The 25,370-nt window shown below is 30.7% G+C and overlaps 1 protein-coding gene across 34 annotated transcripts in view; it reads left to right on the top strand.

Annotated features, from left to right (window-relative positions):
- The window catches only part of LOC129809514 (TLD domain-containing protein 2), a 116,205-nt gene that overhangs the window by 79,224 nt on the left and 11,611 nt on the right, over positions 1 to 25,370 (top strand). For 18 of the 34 annotated variants that reach the window (XM_055859413.1, XM_055859414.1, XM_055859415.1 and 15 more), the window contains 6 exons: positions 2,730 to 2,863; positions 3,606 to 3,763; positions 7,822 to 7,984; positions 12,438 to 12,573; positions 12,671 to 12,730; positions 13,133 to 13,210. In XM_055859413.1, coding sequence (XP_055715388.1) covers positions 2,730 to 2,863; positions 3,606 to 3,763; positions 7,822 to 7,984; positions 12,438 to 12,573; positions 12,671 to 12,730; positions 13,133 to 13,210 — 729 coding nt within the window. Of the gene's footprint in view, positions 1 to 2,729; positions 2,864 to 3,605; positions 3,764 to 7,821; positions 7,985 to 12,437; positions 12,574 to 12,670; positions 12,964 to 13,132; positions 13,211 to 17,380; positions 17,489 to 19,707; positions 23,849 to 25,370 lie in introns of those variants that run through there. The other 16 variants (XM_055859417.1, XM_055859416.1, XM_055859411.1 and 13 more) reach the window with 4 other exon arrangements.

The raw sequence follows: 25,370 nt of genomic DNA, 5'->3' as shown, positions 1-25,370 counted from the left end.
ATGTAAATATTATGCTTTTTGGGTGTATTAAGGGTTAAAATTACCCTTTTTCATGTTAAATTTACCCGTAAAAAGGTGTAAAATTAACATTAAAAAATGTTGATATATTTTTACACCTAAAAAGTTTTAAAGTTATGAGGAACAAAAGTTAATCGCACTCCCGTTTTTTTCTCAGTGTAGTCAGATTAAATTAATCTGACAATTCTGCATTTAATAAAAAAAAAGTATTTCATTCATTTACTCGTGGATCTGTCAAAGTATGCTTCTTGGTATTTCTTTAAATGATTTTTCGGTTCTTTCGGAGTATATAACGCGTAAAAATATCTTTTGCAGTTTCCCTGTTTCCCCTTAGAACTTTTCAGACATTGATGAACGTTGTAAATGAAAGAATACAATTAAGATAAAATTAAAAAATTATGTTTAAATAATTTCTAGTGCCAAGAATTGATATCGACTACTTGGAGCCTTATGCCCTAGACACACTTACGACTGAAGCCGAGAGACGACTTAGTGGAAAATGATGGAAATGTAGTTTACCATTATTTCTAATATAATTACGCTAAGCCGTCTCTCGGCTAATCCTCAAGTCTGTCAAGGCCCTTAACCTTATAATTTTACTAAAATGCTACAGTTCCATTATTCCCTAGATAGATTGAAGGCTTAAGCCGAGAAACGGCTTAGTGGGAAACTGAAGAGAATGCAGTCTGATCATTATTTTGCTTATAATTTCGTTAAGCCGTATCTCGGCTTAAACTGTAGTAGATTAGTTCAGAACATTATTCAGAAAAAAAAGATTCCTAAAATTGTTCGTAAATGTTTGGAAATTCCTACTGGGAATTTATAAAATACTTGTAAATTGTATAACCCACTAAAAAGTTCATAAAAGTTTGTATTCACAAACATATTGTTCATAACGTAATTACTTGAGGAGCAGTTTTTGTTCTTTTACTGATTTTTCTTTATGTGGCAAAACCTTACAAACAAATGACAACGTTTTACGAACATTTTATTGTGTATTTACGAACATTTGCTTGCGAAAAATTTACAAACTTTTACGAACTTTTTAGTGCGTTATTTTATGATTTACGAGCATTTCGTAAGTCACCGGTAGAAATTTACAAACATTTGCGAATAATTTTACGAAATATTTTAAAGCTGTAAATTGCTCGATATTTAGGAATTGGTAACCTTCGAGAACTGGGTTAAACCTCTAGTCTGAAGCCCGCTTTATACAGCGATTTTTTTCAGTCCGTTAAAATTAAAAGCTTGTGGCGGTAAAACTTTAACACGTAAAATATGCATTTTTTTACAACATTTTCGAATTTGGTTAAAGTAATTTGAAGAAAATACCACGAAAACAGTTAAAATTGAAATTTAAGGTACCTTATTTTGTTATCCTGAGGCACGAAATGGATTAAATGATAGATCGTTCGTTCTATGATTTAAATATCTCAGGTTCGAAGCTTCTTTGGTTTCCAATTTTTTTTGAAATTCATATACTAAGAAAAAACCTAGAAAGTTAAAACAACTCTATGGCAGTGTCGAATTAACTCTACGAATATCGATGTAATTGTTCTCTTTTTCGTTGTAAATTTTAGTAAATAGAGTTGAAACAACTCTTCGTGCGAGTTTAATTAATTCGTCGGATATCGATGTACTTATTACTCTTTTTCTATGTAAAATTTCATCTCGACTGAAGTATATGCTTAAGTGCTTTCGTTTTAAGAATGTACTTCAGTCAAGAAGATTTTCGTGTGACAAAGTTCATATGGAACATCAACTAGAAATCTGCCTAAAACTGTTTCATGAAGACATGTGAGTGCATCATACGTGATATTTTGCTCGGAATATAGGGAACTTGAGTTCAAGAAAATATTAATAAAGAAAATAATAAAATAAAAAAAAAACATAAAATTTCAAAATCTATCCATTTTGAGATTTGAAAGAGTAATTTTAACTCCAAAAAAGATTTTTTTAACTCTTGGAACGAGTTATTTTAACTCTTAAAATGAGTTATTTTCAGCCTTAAAAAGAGTTATTTACCCTCTTTTGTCATGTAAATTTTAGGAAAAAAAATTAAAACAACTCTTCAGAATATTACACGTAAATAGAAGTAAAATCAACTCTAAAATATAGTTAATCGAAAATCACAACGAAAAAGAGTCAATTCAACATCGATTCGAATAAGTTTTACTCGATTATTTTTCTGAGTGTAAAGAGTTTGGAATTAATTAATTAATTAATTAATTAATTAATTAATAATTATTAATTAATTAATTAATTGGACTGATAAAAATAAATTCTCCTCCATACTTTATGCCTTCGGCACATCTCTTTGTTCGATATAATTTCATTAAATCAAAATCGCGTCTCTTTCTTTTTCAAAAGATTTGCATAAGTCTATCCCATTATTTCGCTGTCAAAATTGGACTGAACAAAATCTAATTTGGTGTGATGTTCAAAAGAAGAAGAAGAAGAGTTCGAAAGAGTAAGATAGACATATGCAAAACTTTTAAGAAAGAAAGGGATGTGGATTTTAACTTTATGAAATTTTTCTGATCTAAAAGGTTATGCCGGAACCATTAGTATTAAATTTTAGTAAAATTTAGTAATTACAAAACTGCCATTAATCCTCAAAAGAGTGCTCCCTACTCATTCTTTCTCTCCGCCCTAAAGATCCTTAAGCATTATCAATTTGTGTACATCAGCTTTTTTTTTATTCTGTTCAGATGCTGAAGAGATTGTCATATCCTCTGGCGTGGGTTGAGGGTCTCACTGGTGAAGGAGCTAAGTCTGAATCGATTGAATCAGCACCAAATACTGGTGATTCCAATCAGAGTGTATTTTCAAAAGTATTCTCCAGGTAAGCAAGATAATTCTTATTACTATGCCATTAACCACTTGAGGTTTGATAAAATCTCTGTGCTTGAAATAATTATTAAAGCAATTTAAAAAAATATATATATATCCTCTTGCAAAATTCTTCCAATATTTTCGTTCAAATTAATTGATGAGATACTTTTTGCAAAATTTTTTATGCTACCAATGGATTTTTATTGTAAAAAAAAAATACACAATTACACCTCTTTTTTACACTTACACTGATTTTTTTATTACACTTGAAAAAAAAATATAACTATAAATCTGTTGCAATTATCAATTCTTGTTTTGGCACACAAACAACACAAATATATTTTCTATTGCGTGTACGGCAATTGACACGATAAATTATTTAGTTCCCCAATAACTTTGGTATCGGAATTGGGGGGCAATTTGTTCTTGTCGAAAACACCATCCGAAGATTCTGGGGGCTCCCCAGTACCCCCGTTGACACCACACGAGGGGCAAAGTACCCCCGGGTAAGGATAAATTGATGATGAATGTTTTCCATAATAATAATTCTATATTTCTCAGTGGTTTTTCTGTTCCTCTATATATGTGTCATTTTGTGTTCCTTTTCTGTAAAAGAACCTGTATATTCTTTCAAAATTAAAAATACATAGTATATTCATGTAAATGTATACGAAAAGAAAATGTCATATGTAGTTTTTAGTAAATTTTTCAGGTAACTCAGAAAATTTATCTGTTTTTCCTTCCATATCCAGACGCTCATCAATTGGAACATTCATCCGACCAAGTCCCAGTTCCTCCGAATCTTCTCATCCGTCATCACATAAATCCAGCAAAGTACCACCACCGAAATTGGACTATCGATCAATGGTTTCAATTGATGACATGCCGGAATTATTTGTCAGCTTTGACAGTAAGTTTTGTTCCCCATGCAATTATTTCTTTAAACATAGAAAGAAAAAGAAATTATTTTATTTGCAAGCACATTTTTAGTGCTTTCAGAGAGGAGAAAATCGTTTTGTTAATTGGTTACAGTTGATCTTGTTAGTTGTACGTTCAAATTGTTCAAAGTTCAAAATATTGGATTGTTTTTTCTTTTTTTCTTTTACATTTTTACACAAAACTTTGTCAATAATACAAAGGAGATATGGTTAACTTGATAATGAACATAGATGCAATGCGCACAGCTCTTTAGATGCTGCACAAACAAGTTAAGATATTTGATGATTGATTCAAGTGCCACAAAAATCAGTTTTATCACTATGAATAATTTATTCGACTGATTTGGCTGCAAATATAATTTTGTTGGGATTCTTTTGAATCTTCTGAATCTTCGCGGAAGTGGTCCAAAAAACACAATCCTATATGATTTATTTTTCAAGCTGTCATGTCATTCGTTTCTTCGCCGTAGAAAGAAGTTTTGCAAAAAGAACGGTAATAGATTATCATCTTACGGTTTATAGCAAAGGCCTATATAATACATCCCTCTCATCAATATCATGTCCTAATGTTAGGACAAAATTTCTAGGCTTCTTAAATCTAAGAGTTTTTCGTTTAATATTTATTTTTGTCGAAAAATACAAATTATTACTGAGATTAGACTTATCTGCACTAAGAAAAAAAAGAGGGTACGATTAACATTTTTTCCTCAGAACTTTAACACTTTTTAGGTGTAAAAATATATCAACATTTTTTAATGTTAATTTTACACTTTTTTAAGGGTAAAATCAACATGAAAAAGGGTAACTTTAACCCTCAATACGCCTAAAAGGGGTAATATTTACACCGATTTCGGATTAATACTGCAGGGTAAAATTAAGATTTCCTGAATGTTATTTTAACTTTTTCGGATTTCTCTCAGTGTGGGATTGGAAACCTTTAAAAAAAATTAATTTGAATGAAAGTTATAGATGGTCAAGTAAAAAGTCTTAAGCCCTTTTGTACTTTATTTTGAAAATGAAATTAATATAAAAAATCCCCAAACCCAACGAAACCCAAAGATCGCTGGCACACTCGAGTAAGTTTCAAAAATGTACACTGAGAAAAATTATGAAGGATGATATTAAATAAAAACTTCTTCCCCAGCCACTGAGGAAGACACGGAGCGTGTCGAAAGCTCTGGTAGAAGAGTTGAGTTTTTGATCCTGGGTTGAAAACTCCACCAGTTGTGTTGCCGCATCTGGACGGATATTCTCTCCGAATAATCCCACTGAAATAAACATACTTAGGATTATACGATTTAGACTAGAGCAATGTGCTTTTTTCTTTGATAAGTTTCGTCTGTTCTAAGGGCAATTTAATTATTTCACGATTGAAAAAGTAGTGGTCCCTACTGACACTCACTAGCTCATTTTTGCAAGCCTCTTGACTCTTGACTACACTCAGTCCCGGCATTAAGTCCTTTGGGATTATGCACCTGACGGAATTATGCACATACAATTATGCAAGTTTGTCTACCCTTGGGAGTTAATTTATGAAATCATTTTTGAAATACGCCTGAAAGTATACTATGTTACAACGTGGAAAATTTGAAAACATTTTGCTACTTTTTCAGAATAAAACTTTAATTTCTTTTATTAAGGTAATTTTTTTAAATATTCTAACCATTTATTGAAGAACTCTGGCCAAAAAGTATTGTTTGTTGATGAATTTCTTTTAAACAGTTGAATATTTTCTTTCTGACTACTTTTACTCCGCGCGAAATTCATTCTACAGCAGATTTATTCAAAAGAAAGCCCCTGTGGGTATACAAATTTTCTCGATGCATAATGCCATTTCGCGCGTTTTTTTCGGTCCCGAAAACGTGCATAATCCCGGGACTGAGTGTATTCAAAAGAAAGCCCCTGCGGATATGCAAATTTTCTCGATGTATAATGTCATTTCGGGTGTTTTTTTCGGTCCCGAAAATGTGCATAACGCCAGGATCTAGTGTAGCTCATTTTTACAAGCTTCTCTTGAGGACAGTTTTGTACCATCAAGAAAATTTTGCAAATGCTTGAAAAGGTGATCATCGCTTGGTGCCAGGTCTGGACTATACGGCGGCTGCGATAGAACCACCCATTCAAGCTCTCGGAGCTTCTGGAGCGTCGCTAAAGAATTGTGCAGTCTGGACTGAAATCGCCAAAATGAGAATCAAAATAGACAAATTACCCCATTCAACTTAGAATTTTCAGCAGCTTTTTTTTTTAAAGATTTTAAGGCCTTCAACATGATCATAATTCAGTAAATAATGAGAAACGCACATTTTACTTCGAGGAAGATCAATTACCATTGGCGAAGTTTAAAATCTAATATTGCTATAAAAATGTGCTATGTAGAAATTTTCCACGTTTGGGAAATCTCAGTATTACAATTACAATACATCAGGTTTCCTATAAGTAATTTTACTGTCCCTTCCTATTAGTTTTGTTGCAGAGGGAAGAAATGACCTACCGGCTTGGCTTGACTCTCCTACTTATGTTCTTTATCTAAAATTAAAAGCCTTCAATATATATATGAAAACTTAAGGACCAAAATAGTATCAATTTAATTTGTTCTCTTTTAGTGACTTAAAAGTAATTTGAGAATTTAGTTAATATGTTTTTTTCTTACGAAATATTGGTTAATAATCTAAATTCTCATTTTCAAAACAATAAATAAATGAAAACCTTTGAATGAACTATCAAATTGATGAGTAAAAATTGTAATTGTGGCTTCAAGTGTGCACTTGAATCAGTAATCAATAAATTTGTGATAAAGTTACGTTTTTATGTTTTAGTTTTTACACATTTCTGGAATTGTTTTTTTCTTAGGAGTTTGCATAATGGTTATATAATTCTCATTGTTTTTGTCTAATTTTTCTGTTCTTTCTTTTATTATTTTGAGGTTCTTTACTATATATATATACATATTTAAAATATTTTAACTGTTAAGAGGAATGATAACTAATTAAAGCACAATGCCATCTTCTAGTGAGGGCTCCGTTGTTTCCACAACTTGAACAACTTGGTAGGTCTTTTCGTGTTTTTGCATCACTACCAAAATCAAACAAAAAACAAACAAAAAAAAACCTTTCAAGTTTTTTTTTACCTTTTACTACTAAAGTGATTCAAAAGTGTTTGTCTATTTTTCTATTTTCTTCAATTTTCTTTATGTTCTTACTAATCCCTATTTTGACGTGTCTCGTCATTAAATTAAATCTTACATCATTCTTTTGGTTACATTTCTAGAGTGACACATTCTGTATTACACATCTCTTTTTCGTCATTAAAGCGTGTGTGTGATTTTTTTATTTTACCTTTTACTGTTTTTTTTTTTATTTAATTGCAAGTCTGGAAATTATATTTTCTTGTGTCTTCTAAAATTCACTCTTGTATAACATTCAAATGAAAATTCACACATTCTGCTCTATATATATAAATGTTAATCACCTATGATAATTTCATTTGTCTTTCTAATTTGAGTTACAACCAAAAATGGTCATCATGTGATGGTAAATTTAATTGTTTAATTTTTTTATAAAAAAAAACATTTAAAAATAAAGCGAGATATGACACCATCGCTCTCATTTGCTCCATTTTTTGTCAGGTTTGATATGCACCATGCCTTTGCCACATTAGTTTATTTTAATTTTCGTTGATTAAAAAAAAATACCTTTTCTGTGGTGAGTAATTTGTGTCATCTGAATTGTGCTGATGTTATTTTTCTCTTAATTCAATTACACAGCTTCGCTTTAGATGTCTGATGTTGCCCAAACAAAAAAAAAGACAGCAAATATTTTTTTGGTGGTTTATTCATAGAAATGAAATTCTATGACTGGTTGTTTGTTACATTACCTCTCTCTATCTTGTTATATGAGTTATTAATGTCGCTATAATAATATGCAATATTTTTCTATGTCAAATTTTTTGTGAAGGATTTCGCTGAGATAACTTTCTAATGTTCTCTGACTTAATTCTTTCCTTTTTGTTTCATTCTGTTTTTTTTCAACAGAACTTATTCCACGACCAGCACGTGCATGTCCGGATCCTCCACTCTATCTAAGATTGAGAATGGGTAGACCATTGGGGAAGACAGTACCCTTACCCACGTCAGTCATGTCGTATGGCAAAAATAAATTGCGACCCGAATATTGGTTCAGCATTCCGAAGAATCGGTAAGTGTCTATTCAAAAGTCATCAATGGTTTATTCATAACATGATAATGATGAACATTTAATATTGAGCTGTGATTCTTGATTTCTCTAACAAAGTTTCGCAGATATTGCAATCAAAACAAGATTATTATAATGTGTTTTTTTTGTGTAAATTCAGAAAGAAGAGGACCGTATTGTATAAAAAATGTAATTAAGTGGATCGGTCGATATTAAAAATTTAGTCTCGTTGATTTCTGGTCAACGAATAATTAAGTGCAATAAAGCATCAGACTCAGAATCCAACACTTCAATTTAATCTTAGGGTAAATTAAGCTAATGCAAAACCTGCTCCAAATGGAAATTTTTCCCTACTCCAAATGGAAACATCATTGTTTTTCCGATAAATACAGTACTAAATTATTATATTTACATATTTTCTGTACCACAGTTTCATAATTTAGTTAATTTTGCTCCAAATAATGCAAAAATCTATTCATATTCTAAAATTATAATTTGTTAATTTCTCAGAAAAATTAAAAGTGTACCTTTTCACCATCGATTAAAAACACAATGAGGTGATTATTGTTTATTCGTTTTGTTTAACATTTATGTCATATTTCTGGCTAATTTTAATTAAATTAAGTGCTAATCTTTATTGTTAACGGCACGTGAAGTTTTCATATGAAATAATTACCTATTTCGTGAACAAAAAGGATTTTAATGAAGTATCTGCAAATGCTTCAATAAGAAACACCAGAAATATGAATATTTTGGATAGATTTTCTTATTGTTTTAGATGGGAAAGGAGAAAAGACCAGGAATAAAAACAAATCCTACCCTCAAGAGCAACTCTACAAGGTGTTGGAAGCCTTTCGTCGCGGTTTCACTCACACTGTTTGTCTCCAATTAGATACTTTCCCTTGTCTCCATTTGGATTAATTTGTTTCCAATAGAAGCATTTTACGCTCGCGTATTTTTCTTGTATTTAAGAAGTTTTCAAATTATATCTAAAGAATTTTCACTAAACAATAACATTCTAGAAGAGTCAAGGAGCAAATTTAAGTAATTCTCTTCAGAAAAAAATTGAAGTTAATGTGTTGAATCTTCTGTCAAAGTTAAAGCGCCTGGAAATAGCTTTGAATTCGGACATTTACCCTATAACAATTTTACTTCACCAACAATTTCAATACGAAGTGCATATAAAATTTACAAACTTTTTTTTAAACATATTTTTGGAACGAATCGTTCCTTAATGAAGTGACTGGTTTCATAAAAGAAGTTTACAGTGCATGAGAGAACCTTTTTGGATCTATTGCCATTCCCCAAAGAATGCAAACTTAATGCTTTTTTCAAAATTGTTTTTACCCCCTGACAATTCCACATATCTTTTTGCACTGAAAATTATTCAAAAACGTAAAAGTCAAGCAAATTTCCAAGTTACTCAAACTTCTTTTTGATATTGGCTATTTAAATTATTATTTTATTATCCTAAATTTTGTATTATTTTAAAAACTCATGCACGCTTGAAACTACCCCATTCTCCCTTATCGTTCGCTGGTGGATACAATTAAAGTAACAAATTTTCCAACTGAATTAAAGTTAGTCATTAAATTAGTATTTTTTTAACTTTTTCTTATGGCTTCTACACACTAGAGAAATTTATGACCATATTGAAGCAAATTCCTTACGCTTGTGTAGGACAAAAATGCTTCAATATGGAAATAAATTTATCTAATGTGAAAAGCCCATTATGGAGAGTAGGTCTATCGATTATTTAACGAAACTTGAATATTTTGGCTTTGAATAACTAAAGGGGCTATTTCATCACAAGTCTGTTGTGGGCTTAGACGGTTTAGAGAACAAACGCTTAGAAATATCAATCTTATATCTTGAAGAGACCCCACAATATAAAAGCTATTTTTCAAAAATATGTTACAGATTGGCCCTGTTTAATAATAACCTTTTCAAGAGACAAAGACACTCCAAAGCCAAACCAAACCGTATTCGCAAATCGAGAGGAAATTTAAAATTCAAGTCTACATTTCCCGCTTTAACGCTGAGTGTTCTTCCATTTCGAATTTTCAGTATTCTTGGCACTTCAATTGTCAACAATAAATTTTTGCTGCAAAATGATTTATTTTTTGTGTAAGTTCTGTGAAATTCCGGGGTGATAAGTTGGAATCTCAATTTTATTAAAATAAAAATGTCCTTCTCATGAACTGTTGCAGTTTTGTGCAACTCGTCGATTTAAATTTTCGAACTTCTAACGAGTTAAGAATAAGTTAGATAAGTTCTTTCTGAGTCCAAATTCACAAGCATAACCAGATAAGTTTTTGACTGGTTACTGGTTAATATATTTTATGAAGATAATTTTCTCTCACTGCATAAGAGAAGAAAAAGTGTGTTGGATTAATATAAAATGGAGTGTTGTACAAGATAATTAGTTTTGGCTAAATTTCCGAATTACCAGGCAATCGACAAATGGAATGAACAGTAACCAGTACTGACTGGTTATGTTCGAGAATTTGACCCCTTAGGGTAAATGTGCCAAATTCCGGCCAGCTTGCAATTTCGGCCACAATTTTTTGTTCCTCGAATTTTCGTGATTTTTTAGTTTTTGCATACTCGAGAGATTATACAGTGTAAAAAATAACAAAAAATGTCGTTTCAACGAACAAGATCATATGAAAGAGAGATTGGAATGGATTGGAAGAATTACGGAAGCGCAAGGAACTATGAGAATGAAGGTGGCCGAAATAGGGCACCAAAGCTATGTCTACATTTTTATTCATTTTAAAATGTATTAAAAAAGAATGTAGAGAAAATAAAGACGATAGATTCTCTACAAGGTTCCAAGCAACACTCCTTATAAAAACATAACAAAAAAATCAATTTGTGTTAAAAATATTACATTTTAAACTTAAGACTTTGGCGCTTGCATGCAACTATGCCGAAATTTAGCACAATTACCCTATATAACTTTCAATATGCACAATATAATCCTTTTCCGGAGAAAGCTTCCAAATCGGGACGGTTTACTGAACGTAAGGATTAATTATTTCCAATTGCGATCTCAACTGATATGTGACTACTCCCTAAATTAAGGCATACCTATTAATATGGAGAGGAAAGCAAAATAACGACTTCCAGCAGAATCTTCATTTTTCTCCAATCCACTGTTTTTTTTTTTTATTGTTTACTGGCAACGTATTTGAACGTCTATGATATAGACTTGTGGTTTTCAAAAAAGATTTAACAATCGAATGTCAAATGATAATAAAACCAGAGGGCAAATTATTGAAATCGTACTCACACTCGTCAGCCCTTTAGTGGCCGAGAGAAATACACTCGCACACCCCGCAGATTCTCGAGTACGTGCAGCAAGTTTGAATCTGTGAGATGTGCGAGTGGATTTCTCTCGATCTCTAAAGAGCTGAGGGGTGCGAGTGCGATTTCAATTTGCCCTCAGATTGATCTATATTTATTGATTGATTTTGCTGTTTAAGAATGATTCTAAATTTTATTTTCTAAAGAAGCAGGAAGTGCTACGCTTTAGATCAGTCACAAATTTTGGTATTCTATAAAGGAATCTTTATATTCTCAGACTCTCATGATCTTTCGTTTGGAAGAAAGTCTGAACCGGATCTAATCGATCCTGAACCGGTAATGAATCTAAATAACTATAATTTTTATCCCAAATTGAATTTTATTACTTCTAAGCTATTTTGGGCGATTTTTTGACTAATTTATGAAACGGTTTAAATCGGTTGTGAATCGGTAAACTTTGCGAAAGTACTTTTGATGTAAGCATCTAAATCGCGAGTTTGAGGATATCGCAAAGCATGGAACGCTTTACCACCTACCACCATTCTTAGAAATAATTTCGTCAAGATCTTAATTTTCCTTACATCGTAATACATCAAGATGATACACAATCAATAGATTACCAAACCTATACGCTAAAAAATTGTTGTCTCTAAAATTAAGCAAACAATTCTTAATTGAGTACGCAATAGAACAAAAGTTTTAGCAAGTTTTATTTAACATTTAATTAAGTACTATTTCAGCTACTGAAATGATGTCGCTTTATTCATCTTTATACAAGATAAAGAGTTTCCTTATGCAAATAATACAATTAAATAAACTAGTTACTACTGTTGAGATTTGAAAAACAAATAATAGCAAATTACTTCACATAATGCTTGATCTTCTGCGTTGGATAATTTGTTCTTTAACTGTTTTACTTTAAATAATTTTATTCATCGATACTAGCAACTTGAGAATTATTTATGGCACTACGAAAAAATGTCTTCAAAGTCTTCTTATTAGAAATTGTTCAGCAATGTTTTCAATTTAGGAATTAGACACTTGAAAAAAATTTGAATTTTTATCACGTTTCGTATTTCGTTGAAATGAGAATCACAGCTACAGTGAGCTTCCCAATACTTATCAATAATTTGCAATCAATTCACAGCGTCGATGAACTGTTTCGATTTTTAAATTCCTGGGTTCCGCATTTGTACGGTGAGTTGAATGAGGAGAAAGTCACTGAACGTGGATATGAACTCATTCAGCACGACACCGAATGGGCTCAAGGAGGTGTTTCCAAGGTATTTTGACTGCTATTATGCGTGAATCTTTTTCTCTCAATGTCCATTGGAGTTGCAACTATATTAAAATTAACTTTTTCTTTCTCAACTTCAAAAGGAGGGTCGAATGAACAGTGACGGTGAGGACATTGCTGAATTAACACGAGAGTCATGGGAGGTAAGTGGCTTTATTCATTTATATTATCTCTTACTACTCTATATAATTTAATAATTATCGCTTAAGTAAATGAAGTAGCAATAATAATAGTGTTTAATAAAAATTGAGGACAAAGTTGGATGCAAGGCGATGATGTAAAAAAAAAGATCAGAGATTAAATGCACTATAAAGAGTTGTTTTTTTGATGCGGATATAATAAACAATAATGCACATTTAAGTTTAAAAAAAAGAAATACCATAATATTATTATTATCGTTTAAGGTAGAATTAACACCTGTGATTTTTTAGAGAATATTAAGAATTAATTTATTTTATCTGTGTCTGTTTAAGTTTTTGTTGTATCTGAAAAAAATTCTATTAACTAAATTATTTCTTATAAATTCTATTACACAACAAAATCAGCTGCTTAAGGCGCCCTACGTTAAAATCTTCAATATTATCAAAAGTCAAACAGGATCCAACGATTTGGAGGGTGTCGAGGTTAGGACACAAAATTTAGTCGAATCCAAAACTGAATAATTTGCAGTGAATTTTTATATAAATAAGAGCAAGCTTGATAAATTTGTTGAAAGTCAGATTATAAGAGAACGTAGATATCGTGATTTAATTAAAAAAAAATCTCATCACAATCAGCTGATAAAAGATCATCATATTTTCATTTCAATCTTTTTCTCATAAAATCTCATATTTCGTGTCTTTATTTTTTTCTCTCACAGACACAATTATTTTATTTTAATGTTATTTCTTCAATCATCAAAAGCGCCTCATTAAAAATCAATCATCCAACTTCTATAAATACAATCATTCATATATTTCTTCAGAAGTAATCTTTGAAGGTGTTATTCGTAATAGATTTGCACAATTTTATTATAATTTATGTTGCTCTTCTCCTTTTTTTTCCTGTCTGAGTATTTTTCTTGAAAGTACATAACGAAGAAGTAAATTGGCTATAAAAAATTATTTATAATTTTCATTTGTAGCTTCTTTATATTTTTTATGTGTTGATTGACTTCGCGAAAGTTCAGTTGGAATTTTTATTTTATTCCTTTAATATTTATTACTTTTTGTCTTTAATTTTTGTATTTTATGTTATTTAACATTTAGTTCTGCACAATGCGAGATATTTGTGCTAATGCAGATTATAGAGAAATTAACATTATGAGATTTTTCCGCAGTCTTTAATGAAGTTCAACTAATCTCGAGAAGTACTAATAATATCATAATTCATTGATGTATCTTAATCATATTCATGAAATTATGGTACTTTGTACTACGAGGGAATAGTATATGACTAAGGAGATATCTCATAAAAGATGTTTTATAGATTTGTTGTTTAGCATATTGGTGCACTGAACGAATTATTTCTTGTAATTTGTCATTCTTTTGCTTTATTTGGAAATTTAATAATCTAAAAAACATAAACTCTAATGCAAAATTAAACAAGAGATATACAACATTCTCTTAAAATACTATAAAATACATTATTACACGTTAGGGTTATTTTATTTAGTATTAAGAAAATTTTTATTATAAGCCACAATATCGCCAATGAAAGTTTAGGATTTGAGTTTACGAAAATAAGCCAGTCATCGTTTTTGATAATCTAATCTACCAGTGTGTTCATTTTACCCAAAACTAAAAATCTCTCTGTAGATATTGAGGAATAGCAGGGAGAGATTTTGAGTTTAGGTTCGTGTTATGGGAAGACCTCTGTTAAAAGATTTTTTTTCTGTAAGAACTTTTTTTTAGTTAAATCGGAAAAATTATTCACAATCATCGAACACACGAGATCGCTAAGCCATTTTTTAAATAAAATTAACGAGTTTTTGAGCACTTGTGATATCGAGAGGAATACTTTTAGCTTCAACAAATGTTCAGGAACAATAAAAAAACACAATATATCTTTAATTATTTAAATCTATTTAAAATAAATGTCATAACTGAAAAAGGCCTCACTTTTATCAAGAGAGTAGAATTAAACTTCCAGAATAAACTATTCCCAATTGTAATTTTAAGTCACGTCCTTTTTGATCATAGTTTCCTTTTTTATAAAAGGACTAAAACAAGATATATTATCAAAATCAAAAGGTAAAAACCTTTGGTCGTGTACTCGGGGAGTCATCAAAAAGAACGTAGGGGAAACTGGGGTACCACCAAACACGGGGTAGCATCAAACACTAATTTTTATTTCTAAACTACTTGGACTATCTCTACCATTTCTCCATTGAACAAGTATCCCTATAATGCCCATAAATTTCTGTAAGTTTTGTCCTTTGAAGTCTAATATCTGATTAAAAAATCTCAGTGTTTGGTGCTACCCCGTGTTCAATGGTGCCCCAGTTTCCCCTATATACATAAGTTCTTGACCAACAGATAAAGATGATAAATAATGTTAATGAATTGATAAACCCGGCTTGTAGTACCGGGAAAATATGTTATCCACTTTTCAGATTTCTACTTCTTTCTCATCTTCTTATTCACGGTTAAGTCTTGGTTTCGTTCCTTTTGGATTAGACTCTCGATTTGAAGAAAATCAGAAAATCTTAATAAAAAATCGTAACGATCTAAATGAATTGATTGGATTTAATCAATTCAATTCTTGAAGTTTATTTCATGTTTAAAGGATACAATGCGTCCTGAAAATTAAAACTATACCGTAGATAAGGGTAGCTTTGGCTTCCGAGGGTTACACTGCCCTCCTACTTTTCGTAAGCTTTTTGTTTAATACTAGCACTTCGAAATGGTTTTTATTGATCCGATCTACCTTACCCGATCGGAGAAGACCATCTTAAGTTAAAGAATTAAAGGAAACCTTACGAACAGCAGGGTATGGCAAAGTCACCCCCCAACACAGCATCTACGGTGTATAGCTTTTCAATATATTTTATTTATTTATATAGGGTGGAATCATTACTTATGGATGTTATACACTTATGGAAAATTCGCAAAGATCTTAAGTTCTTAATTAAAACAGATTTTGATAAATCAGAAAATTTTAAATCACATCATAAAATGATAATTTTATAATTTTCAAAATCTGTTTTAAGTAAGAAGTTAAGATTTTTGCACGCTATTCATAAGTGTATAAGCATCCGTAAGTGACGATTCTATATATTTTTTAAAGATGTGAGTTGCAACTAATAATCCTTTTTAATCTATTTTTTTTTACTTTTGTCCTATCATAGTATTTTTTTTTAATATTTCAATTATTTTCTCAAAATTAACTCATCACTAGCCAAGATCTTAAGATTATTTCAAAGCTATAAATAATAACAATCAAATGGAATAGTTCCCTTAAGGCTACCTAAGAATTTTATTAGAGTGATCGGCTGGGCATATACTGCATAATACACGTTCCATAAGAGAATGCATTAGAAGTAGTTGAAAAAATACTAAAAGATAACAACACTCAAAACGCGTATTATAACCGACTTTCACCTTTTATAGGGCAATGAAATTTTCAATTAAATAGTTATTTACTACTTCTTGGATGATTGTGCTTTTTTTGTGGGGAAAAATTGAAAATAGGAAAATTTATAAACAGTTGATATGGAGTCTCCGGTTTTTGTATGTTGAGTTTGCCAATTGAAAATAGTGATAAAAAAAAACTAGGGACAATATATGTGGCAAATTAAATGAGAAAAATTTGATCATAGAGGCCACATTGCAAGGCACAATGGAGAGTATTTGCGTATTATCACATCAACTTCGTGAATTATAACATGAATAACAACAGCATCAATAGAGAGCCTCTTCTGGTGGGTGGGAGATTCATTTCCTGTGTGTCCAATTAAATGAAAATGACTCTAGAGTCCAGAAAATAATGTGGTGAATTTCAGTATATATGATATCTCGCTAAACCAGTTTTATTTTGATACTTGTTTAAATTTAGGAGAGAAAAAATATATATAATTCAAGTATAGTGCAAAAGTTTAGGCCTTGAACTTTGAAAAAGAAAAATAAGAGGTGATCTCTTCTATGTACAGCTCTTAATTCTCAAGGAGGATGATCAAGAGGCACTTCTAATTTATTTAATTTTCCGCAAAAGTAATCTTCACAGACCGTATAGAAAATTTATATAGATGAAATTCCATCTTTAAGCATTAGAAATCATTACTCCTTCTCTTACTAATAAACCTGTTTCCTTTATTGCACTGTATTGAATTTGCATTTGAAAGCTCTTGGGCAGAAATTTCATCATAGTTAATTTTCAAATGGTTTTACTATGCTAAATATTTCACAATATGAAGAAATGACGTTGAAATGGTTTAAAAAATTGTCACATTTTATGATAAATTTGGGATGATATTGAGGGTATTGGGGAGAGGTGAAAATGTGAAATAGGTAAAAGTGTGAATTAAACTTGTTGGAGGCATTTGCGTGATAGTTAAAATGCGTTAAAATGTGACGGGGCAGTCTTTAGTGAGTCTAGAATATAATGCCATCCAGAAATTATACGTAAAATGTAGAGCAATATTTTTAGGTGAGTTGCTGGATGATATTGAGAGAGTGACATGTACATATATATAAGAAGATATAAAAATATCAGCCAATATTAAACAAACCATGTCGGGAGTTGGGAGAGTCGTCAATCTTGACTTGGCTCACTGATGCGTCTGACCATATGGTGAATGGTGTGGCAAGGGAATTGGTGTGTGAAACTCTGTGGGGACGATACTGTAATTGGGCGAAAGAAGCTGGTGGCAGTTTAGAGTGAACCGGGAGCAGTATAACATCACTTTTGCAGTGTGACAAAAAGTAAAAGAAAATTATAAAAAGATGCGATTGAATCAATTGATGATGTATTACAAATAATTTTTTCGCTTGTAGTACTATCATATACCGATCAATTTGTGGAATCAATTTTAAATAATCGCTGTGAAATATCGCGCGAGTTCCATTTGGGTAACAAATAAATAGAAATACAAAAAAAAAGCAGTTTCGTTCTCATTTTAGTTTAGAAAATACTACGATAAACAAACAAATTTCTCTCTCTATTGTTAGTTAACACAAACAGAACACTCATATTGTAACGACATAAAAAGAAATTGGCTGTGCTTAAATTTAGAATCAGTGCCTGAAAGTGATTTAGTGTGGTTGGTTTACAAAATTAGTCCTGAACTCTTCATCATGTCGAAAGTACAGATTACAACAGCTCAAAAAACTAAAAAACAAACAAGAACTATGAGATTTCTCAAGTATATCAAAACTAAGGTGTGTACTAATTCTTATTGTGTGAATGTGAATAAATTAGGTTTCTTTTTTCTTGCGAATAATCTAAACTAGAATTAAAACTTACTCGTGATCTTATTTTATAACGACACGGAATGACGGGAATTAGCTTAGGGTGAATTTACCTCTTTTCGAGACTATTGAGATGTTTTTACATAATTCCTTTCAATTCTGAGATTGATTCTTCAGCTTTAAAGTTTAACTTAAGTTAAAAGGCAATAAACTTTGCAGTATCTACCTGGAAAATTTGTACTCATTAAAGGTCTTTTCGATTCAAAAACAGAATAAATAATCTAAATTTAGTTGCTCATTATTTAATCAGAATTGATGGAATGGTTTAAAAAATTCTCAAGAAATACACAACACTAACAATGACAGTGTATGTAGAAATGAGAAGAAAAAATTAACTTTTATTAGCTATAAATTAAATGTGATAAAAACCTAATTTAGAACTTTCATCCAATATAATTATCATGCAAGTTTTGGAAAATTGAAAATGTATTTTTTCTTTTACCTTATCATAGATACGAAATTATATAAATTGTATCAAATTCCTTAAATATTTAGGTTTTTTTTATTTAAACAAAAATTTGATTTTTTACCGATTTGATTTTGCAAATAAAATAGACATTTCCATAATCGAATACGAAATTTCTCTTTTCATGCTAAAATAAAAATTACTATATTATTTTCAAAATATTTTAAACAAATTATTTTAGCATTTATCAGAGCATATGCCGGTTATCCATTAACCATTGTTTGAACTTGGAATCTATACAGCACCCTTTGAAACTTAAAATAATTTATTTAAAAAAATAAATATATAAATAAATTAAAAATTAAAAATAATCATACTCTGAATAAAAGTTTCGTTAAATTGACAAGAGAAGTTTGTCAAAAGGATGTTTTCCATATCAAATGTAAGAAAAAATTTTGTCAAATTGGTGAAAAACTTCCCTTTGACAAAATTTGAACAAAAATCGCGCAATTTAGCAATCAATGCAACAATAATTGTCCCATCTTGCGACTTCAGAACAATATTCGCACAATATTGTAATATCAAGGCAAAAATCACACGACATTACGATTTCTGTGAAAATTATGCGATATTGCAATTTTCAGGTTTTTCTAAAATACTTATTCGATCAACCCCTGAATATCAAGTATTTAAGTTATAAAATCTCAAAACTTGCTACTTAAACCTCTAGCTAGACTGATAAAGCCATAATTGATTTTTCATTAAATAAATTTTAATTATTTAGTAAATTATGACGAAAACGGCCGAATTCTTTCTATGTTATACAAACAAAATTTTTCGTGGCATCAATAATAAAAGGAGTTAATTTACTGTACAATTCTTATTTTCATAAAAAAGAACAAATTTTATTGCAATTGTTATGGTATTTGTTCGTTTTTTCACACTGTAAAGCGGGTCTTAAAATAACTCATGATAGTTTAAATATTATTGCTAATATACATAGTAAAAAAGTACTATTCTATATTCATTTACAAAAGCTAAGTCGTGTCCAAAAAATGATTTTTTTTTTCTAAATGAATAGCTCACGGTTTTGTGTGATATAAAGAGGAGTCAAAGTAAAGCAGGAAATTATGCGTTTAGCAATCGTGCAGATTTTTGTCAAGTGATTCTTTTATCAATTTGACAAATTATTCGATAGGGAATCACAACTCTCTTTTCACTCTATTTAATTGATATGCCGGTTAAAACGGAATTCTTTTTGTGTATTTACCGGAAAGTGAGTACACAACTGCTTCTTCTTTTCTTTTGCTTCAATTTTTTTTTTGAGTCATCCGTACGTGCAGGGAAAACATAATATACGTCAGACCGCTATATAGATGGGTGACCTTAAACCAATGTATAGAAAAGATAATTAATTAAAAAGTTTGGGGGCAAAAAGTGATAACATTAGTCACATTTTCACAGAAAACTTTCAACTTGTGACTTTCTACAACTTTGAACAGCTTCAGCGGAAAGTTTTTGACCCTTTTGACCAATTCGCAGAATTCAAAGTGAAATATATTTGTTTATAAAATAAACTATATAAGTAGCGAAAATGGCGGGTGAAAAGACACAGCCATAAGTTGCTAATCATGTAAATTTGCTATGCGAAAATGCAAATTGTGAATTTATTTTCTATATGTATAACTTTTGCACTAGCTTGAATATGAACCAAGCTCTGACTTTAATTTTTTTTTCGTCATATATTGATTGACTCTAGAAAAAGTGTGGCATGTGGCATCATACTTTCAATCTTCACTATTGACTCACATCAATTTCTGTTGGCTCAATGCATTTTCAATGTGAGAAATATGATAATAGATTACGATATTGTGCCAAAAATGAATACGCAATGTCTTGATGAATAGTTCATTAGATCTTTTGTGCTGTCTGGTTTTGCAAATTTCATTCAGTTCAAACGTGCTATATTAATATAGGAAATGCAAGAGAAATAAGGGAGATTGGGGTTGTATTAGTCCATAAACAAGATTTTATTTTACTTTGAGTAAAATTTGTAAAACAAATGTTTTTGTATTTAACCAATGAATAAGTGTCCAAATTAATATGGAAATGAGTAACTGGTTTTATTAAATTTTATTAAATCTGTTCCATATTTCTACACTGGAAGAAAGAAATTTGGAAGCAGAGATTAAATAGACGTTTCGAATATACACCAAAAGGCGTTCAGGGTTTGGTTTAACGCTAAAAAGGGAGATTATAAAAGCTTTATATTAAATCTGGTAATTTGATAGTAAGTTAATCACTCTTTAAAAGCTTCTATAGTGCTAAGATTTGACGACTTGGTAGAACTTTTCTAATGTATTGAAGGCATCCATACATTGGGAATTGGGAGCAATTTTCGTCATAAATTTTTTAAAAAGAAAATTATAAGGCTTAGTTCTATTTGAAAATAGGGGAAAAAGTCTTATTTCAAAGATGACCCAATTCAAAAGTGCCTCACTTCCCTCTACCTTAGATGAAATTAAATTACCTAAGCCTCCAATATAACTGTTTTTAAGGGGAGAGCCTGAATTACAAGGTCAAAACAAATCGATACTTTTTTTATTACCTAAATCGGTGGATAAACTTTCCAAAAATAAACCAAAAAATTTGAGGATGATTCGAAGTATTTTCGAAAATACAAAAACGAAAGAGAAATTTACAAGCTATTGAGCAGACATTCAAAACTTTTGGGGAGACTGGGGCAAAAAGTCACAAATCGAAAATTTTAAAATTCAATATCTTCCAAGATAAATAAGACAACGGCTTAAATTTTTTCCCATGGATAGCTTCCACAGACCTTCTTCGATGTTGTATGTTTCTTAGAAATCGAACAAGGAATTTAGAAAACAAAAAATATCAAAATTTTTAGCCTTATTTTTGAAATATTTTCCTTGAAGAATATATCGATTATTACCTACTTTTGTACTTTTGTAGGACTATTGTATAGTCCTACATGTTACTTTCTATATCCTGGGCATGAACCAATAAACTTATTATAATTATTATTAATATTATACTTATTATTCAAAATTTATGCACTAATGATTATTTCCTAAATGACTTGGAATCTTTGAATACGAAACCCCTATCCATTTTAGAATTCTACAACGATTCTTCTCTCAATAAATCTTTTTATTAAGAACGACCACTTGGGGTAAAAAGTTACAAAAGATATGTAGCAAAAAGTAAGAACAACCGAAACGTTTAATGATGTCTAACGCCAAAAAAAAACATCAATGCCATGTGTCGCCGCTTGCTGTTTGCATTGGTCAAACGATTTGCAATTTTTGTGTGTTTTTTTTCTAAAATACCTTGAAAAGGCTTTTTATCGTTCAGATAGAGAAAACGGTGTTTTACAAAGGTGTAGATTAATAAATTTCCTATGAAAATATGTTACCTAGGATTTTTTCTTAAATTTACGGAATCCCGTAACAAAGCGAATCAAAATGTGATAACATCTCATGCCTGACACTATTTACCCCAGCATTTTTGAGAATGGTCACAAAATTACGTTTTATAAAACGGCTCGATAAATGTATTTCCTTAGAGGAAAATGACTTTCACAAAATTGTAGAGCGGTAAATTTCCTATAAAATGCGCTAATTAGAAATTTCTGGGGCGTTCGAGTAGTTTGTAAAAAAGTAAAATTTCCGTTTTGTTACTCTTTGCCCCAATCTCCCCTAAGGTGCGTTTTCTCCAGTCACACGGACTGACTGAAATTAATTAAGGTTTATCCTCTTCAGAATTAAATTTTCTTCTAGTTGAAGCTTAATGGCCTTTGTAATTTTTAAAAATAATTTTTCCATCATGTTAAAATCAACATTTTGTCCTAGTATATGTATTTAAAAAAAATCAAATAAAAAAGATCCGGTTTGTCCATTTTCTCTGTTTTCTTCATTTAACTAAATTGAAATTGGATTTTTTAAAGATATTTTTAAAACAAGAATTACAAACTTCGGATTTCCTGTCAATTAGGATAAATTTTCGTTAAAATAGAGCATTTGGCACGTTAATCGCGCCAACATCCACGTAGAGTCTATTAAAAACTGTTTATATGAACATATTTTGTTATTTGTATAATCCAATAAACCGTTGTTAGATGCTAAATATTAGATTCGTAAAATCTTTTTGGTTAAAACATATTTTAATATGCCCATATACATCAATGACCATGAATTATTTCTTCTGTCAATTTTTCAAGGTCAAAAGTTATAAGGACGCTAGAGAGCTTATCTCTCAACTGGTTAGGGTAACTATAGATTCATTGGAAAGGTCTTGGATTTCTTAATTAGTTTAAACCGCCAGCGGTTATGAACCAGTGAAAAAAACATATATAAAGCGAAGTTCAATTGCATTATTTCTCCGGTATTTTTTGCAATGCTTTCGGTTCAAATCGGTTTTAGCGGGCACGATGCTTTTTTTTCTATAACGCATCGTTGAACAACTTTATTAATCTAGCTAGTCAAATTATACATAACCATTTTTGGAAAATAGCATAGTCGTGAGTTCGTGCATTCCACCATAGCTGGAAAATTTTGCGAGGTGTTTCGAAAGTATTGCAAATTGAAAAAAAAACTTAATGGTTGTGCTTCTATTTTCGGTTAGCATCTGTATTTGCATTCATACACAAATACAGATATTTTTTAATATTAGAATAATATACTTTTTAAATGAAGCATGTGTGTTTCACATTTGGTTGCTAAATAAGAGTTTATCGACATCACACTGAGCAATACAACCATGTTATTTCCCTCCAGAGAGAATTTTGTTGATTTTTCAGTTGTATTTGAGGCACGTCGTCGTATCCATCCCACTCTTACCGGTTATTGTTGATGTTGGTGTCATAAAGATATTTCAAAGATTTTCACCTCCAACAATGTGTCAGACTTATGATCTTGTATGAATGTGAAAAAGTGGGTGGGTATAGATAAAGTGTTGATAAACTCACGTGCTTTTCCCTCACACATAATTCTCAGACATCGATGTAATGAGAGAATAATCGGACTTTTTCTCTTTTTCTAATACCATATGACAGTCAGTTTGTGTCTATACGTCGACGTGAATATTGATCACGTAATCAACTTTCTGTTTCTCTTGTAAAGTTCCAAACGAGCCTTAAAGTTGTAAAAAAAAAGAACGAATATAGTGCAAAAATGTGGTTTTATCTTGCAATTGCAACTAGTGCCATTCTCTATGTAATTGCACGAAAGTGGGGACCGGATTTGCACATAAAATGGAAAAGTTGGTTAAGATCACGACGATCAATTGGAAAAATTCGTTCACCAACACCACCACTCAATGAGACTCATGTTGTATCATATGAATCACATCAAGAATATGGAGGCTCTTCCACCAATCTAAATTCGGTATATTGCTAAGTTACTTTATAATGTTTAGTATTATCCTTTCCACTTTAATTGCACCAGAAATGAAATTGTAAATTTTCTAATCAATTGCTCCGAATTTAGAAAAAAAACGCAAATCAAAACAACAAATAAATTGTTACAAATAGCTATTTTTATGCATAATTCTATATAATAATTTGTTTAGCAATCTTATCATAACAAGATCTTATCTCAAGACAATCTAAATTGCTGTTTTTCTTGAATATTTTTTATGCGATATGTAAACACTATTACTATTGAAAATCGTTTTAGATTAAATGCAAGATATTTCGATGTTGTTTTCATTTGTTTATGCGCAGACACATAAAGTAAAAATATGTAGCAGCAGGAGAATAAAAATTCATATTTGAAATACTTCACTATACAAACGAGGTTGAGGGCCAATTATACTATAGGTATAGAGAGAATGAATATATTCGCATATATATTTAAATTAAATGAAAATTGAGAATAATTTCCTTTTGATGGACGCAAGAGAATGTTTCTTGACACGTGCATAAATCTTTTTGATTGATAAATTGTGACGATTGTGGTTTAAAATGTAATTAGATACAGGGGAGGACTAATCAATCTACATGTTTTGCAAATCAAATCAATTTTTATGTCTGGTGGTTCTTCTAATACTTTTTTTTGCGTTCAAATTCGCCATCAGTAGATTTTTTGGCCTTCAATGTCACGAGACAGCGATCGTGGATTTAAATTTAAATTGTGCCAGAAATATTACCTATTCTGGCGTAATATGCTACACTAGATGATATATTTATTGGTACGCGTGTGAACTTTTAGATTTAAAAGAAAAACTACAGTAGACTCTCACTCAATCGGCTCTTTTTCAATCGGGCGACAAATTTTGTTGACAATTTTCGCATTTAATTATGAAGCTAATTTGCTCAAATTCGTTGTAGTTCTTCCTATTTTATCGTGATTCTCTATAATTGAGCGCTTTTTGTGGAATTTACAAAGGCTTTGACGCTCAATTCTATCGCTAAACCGGATGACATTTTGCCCCATATTCCCGATTGAGAGAGAGTCTACTGTATTGGGATTTGAACTGAACCCAATTTCAGTAATAGTTTATTAAAGTGATTAAAATTCTGGAGATTTCTCACCCGAATCTAGTTTTTAATTTACAATTATATGAAACATTTCTTTATTCATAGCTAAAAAAAATTAAAAAGAAAAATTTGCCGTGTAAAATATTAGGAAAGCTACGAAGAAACAATTAATATACCATTTTGTAAAGTAAAACTTTCATGAATAATTATTTTGAAGAACTCGGGGTTTAAAGTTATTCTTATTTTTAATAATAATTATATATTTTTGGATTTTAAGTAAGATATCTCCTGCGCGTATGCAACTTTTTCTATGGATTCTATGTCATCAATAATGAATTTACGCGATTTTTTCGATCCGCCGGCAATGTGCTTAATTCCGGAATAGGCTATATATTTCATATACTTTATACTGATTTAGCAAATGAATA

The sequence above is a fragment of the Phlebotomus papatasi genome, chromosome 1 (genome assembly GCF_024763615.1).
Source record: "Phlebotomus papatasi isolate M1 chromosome 1, Ppap_2.1, whole genome shotgun sequence".
Classification (NCBI taxonomy): Eukaryota; Metazoa; Arthropoda; class Insecta; order Diptera; family Psychodidae; genus Phlebotomus; species Phlebotomus papatasi.
This window is presented reverse-complemented; position numbering and strand designations above follow the sequence as displayed.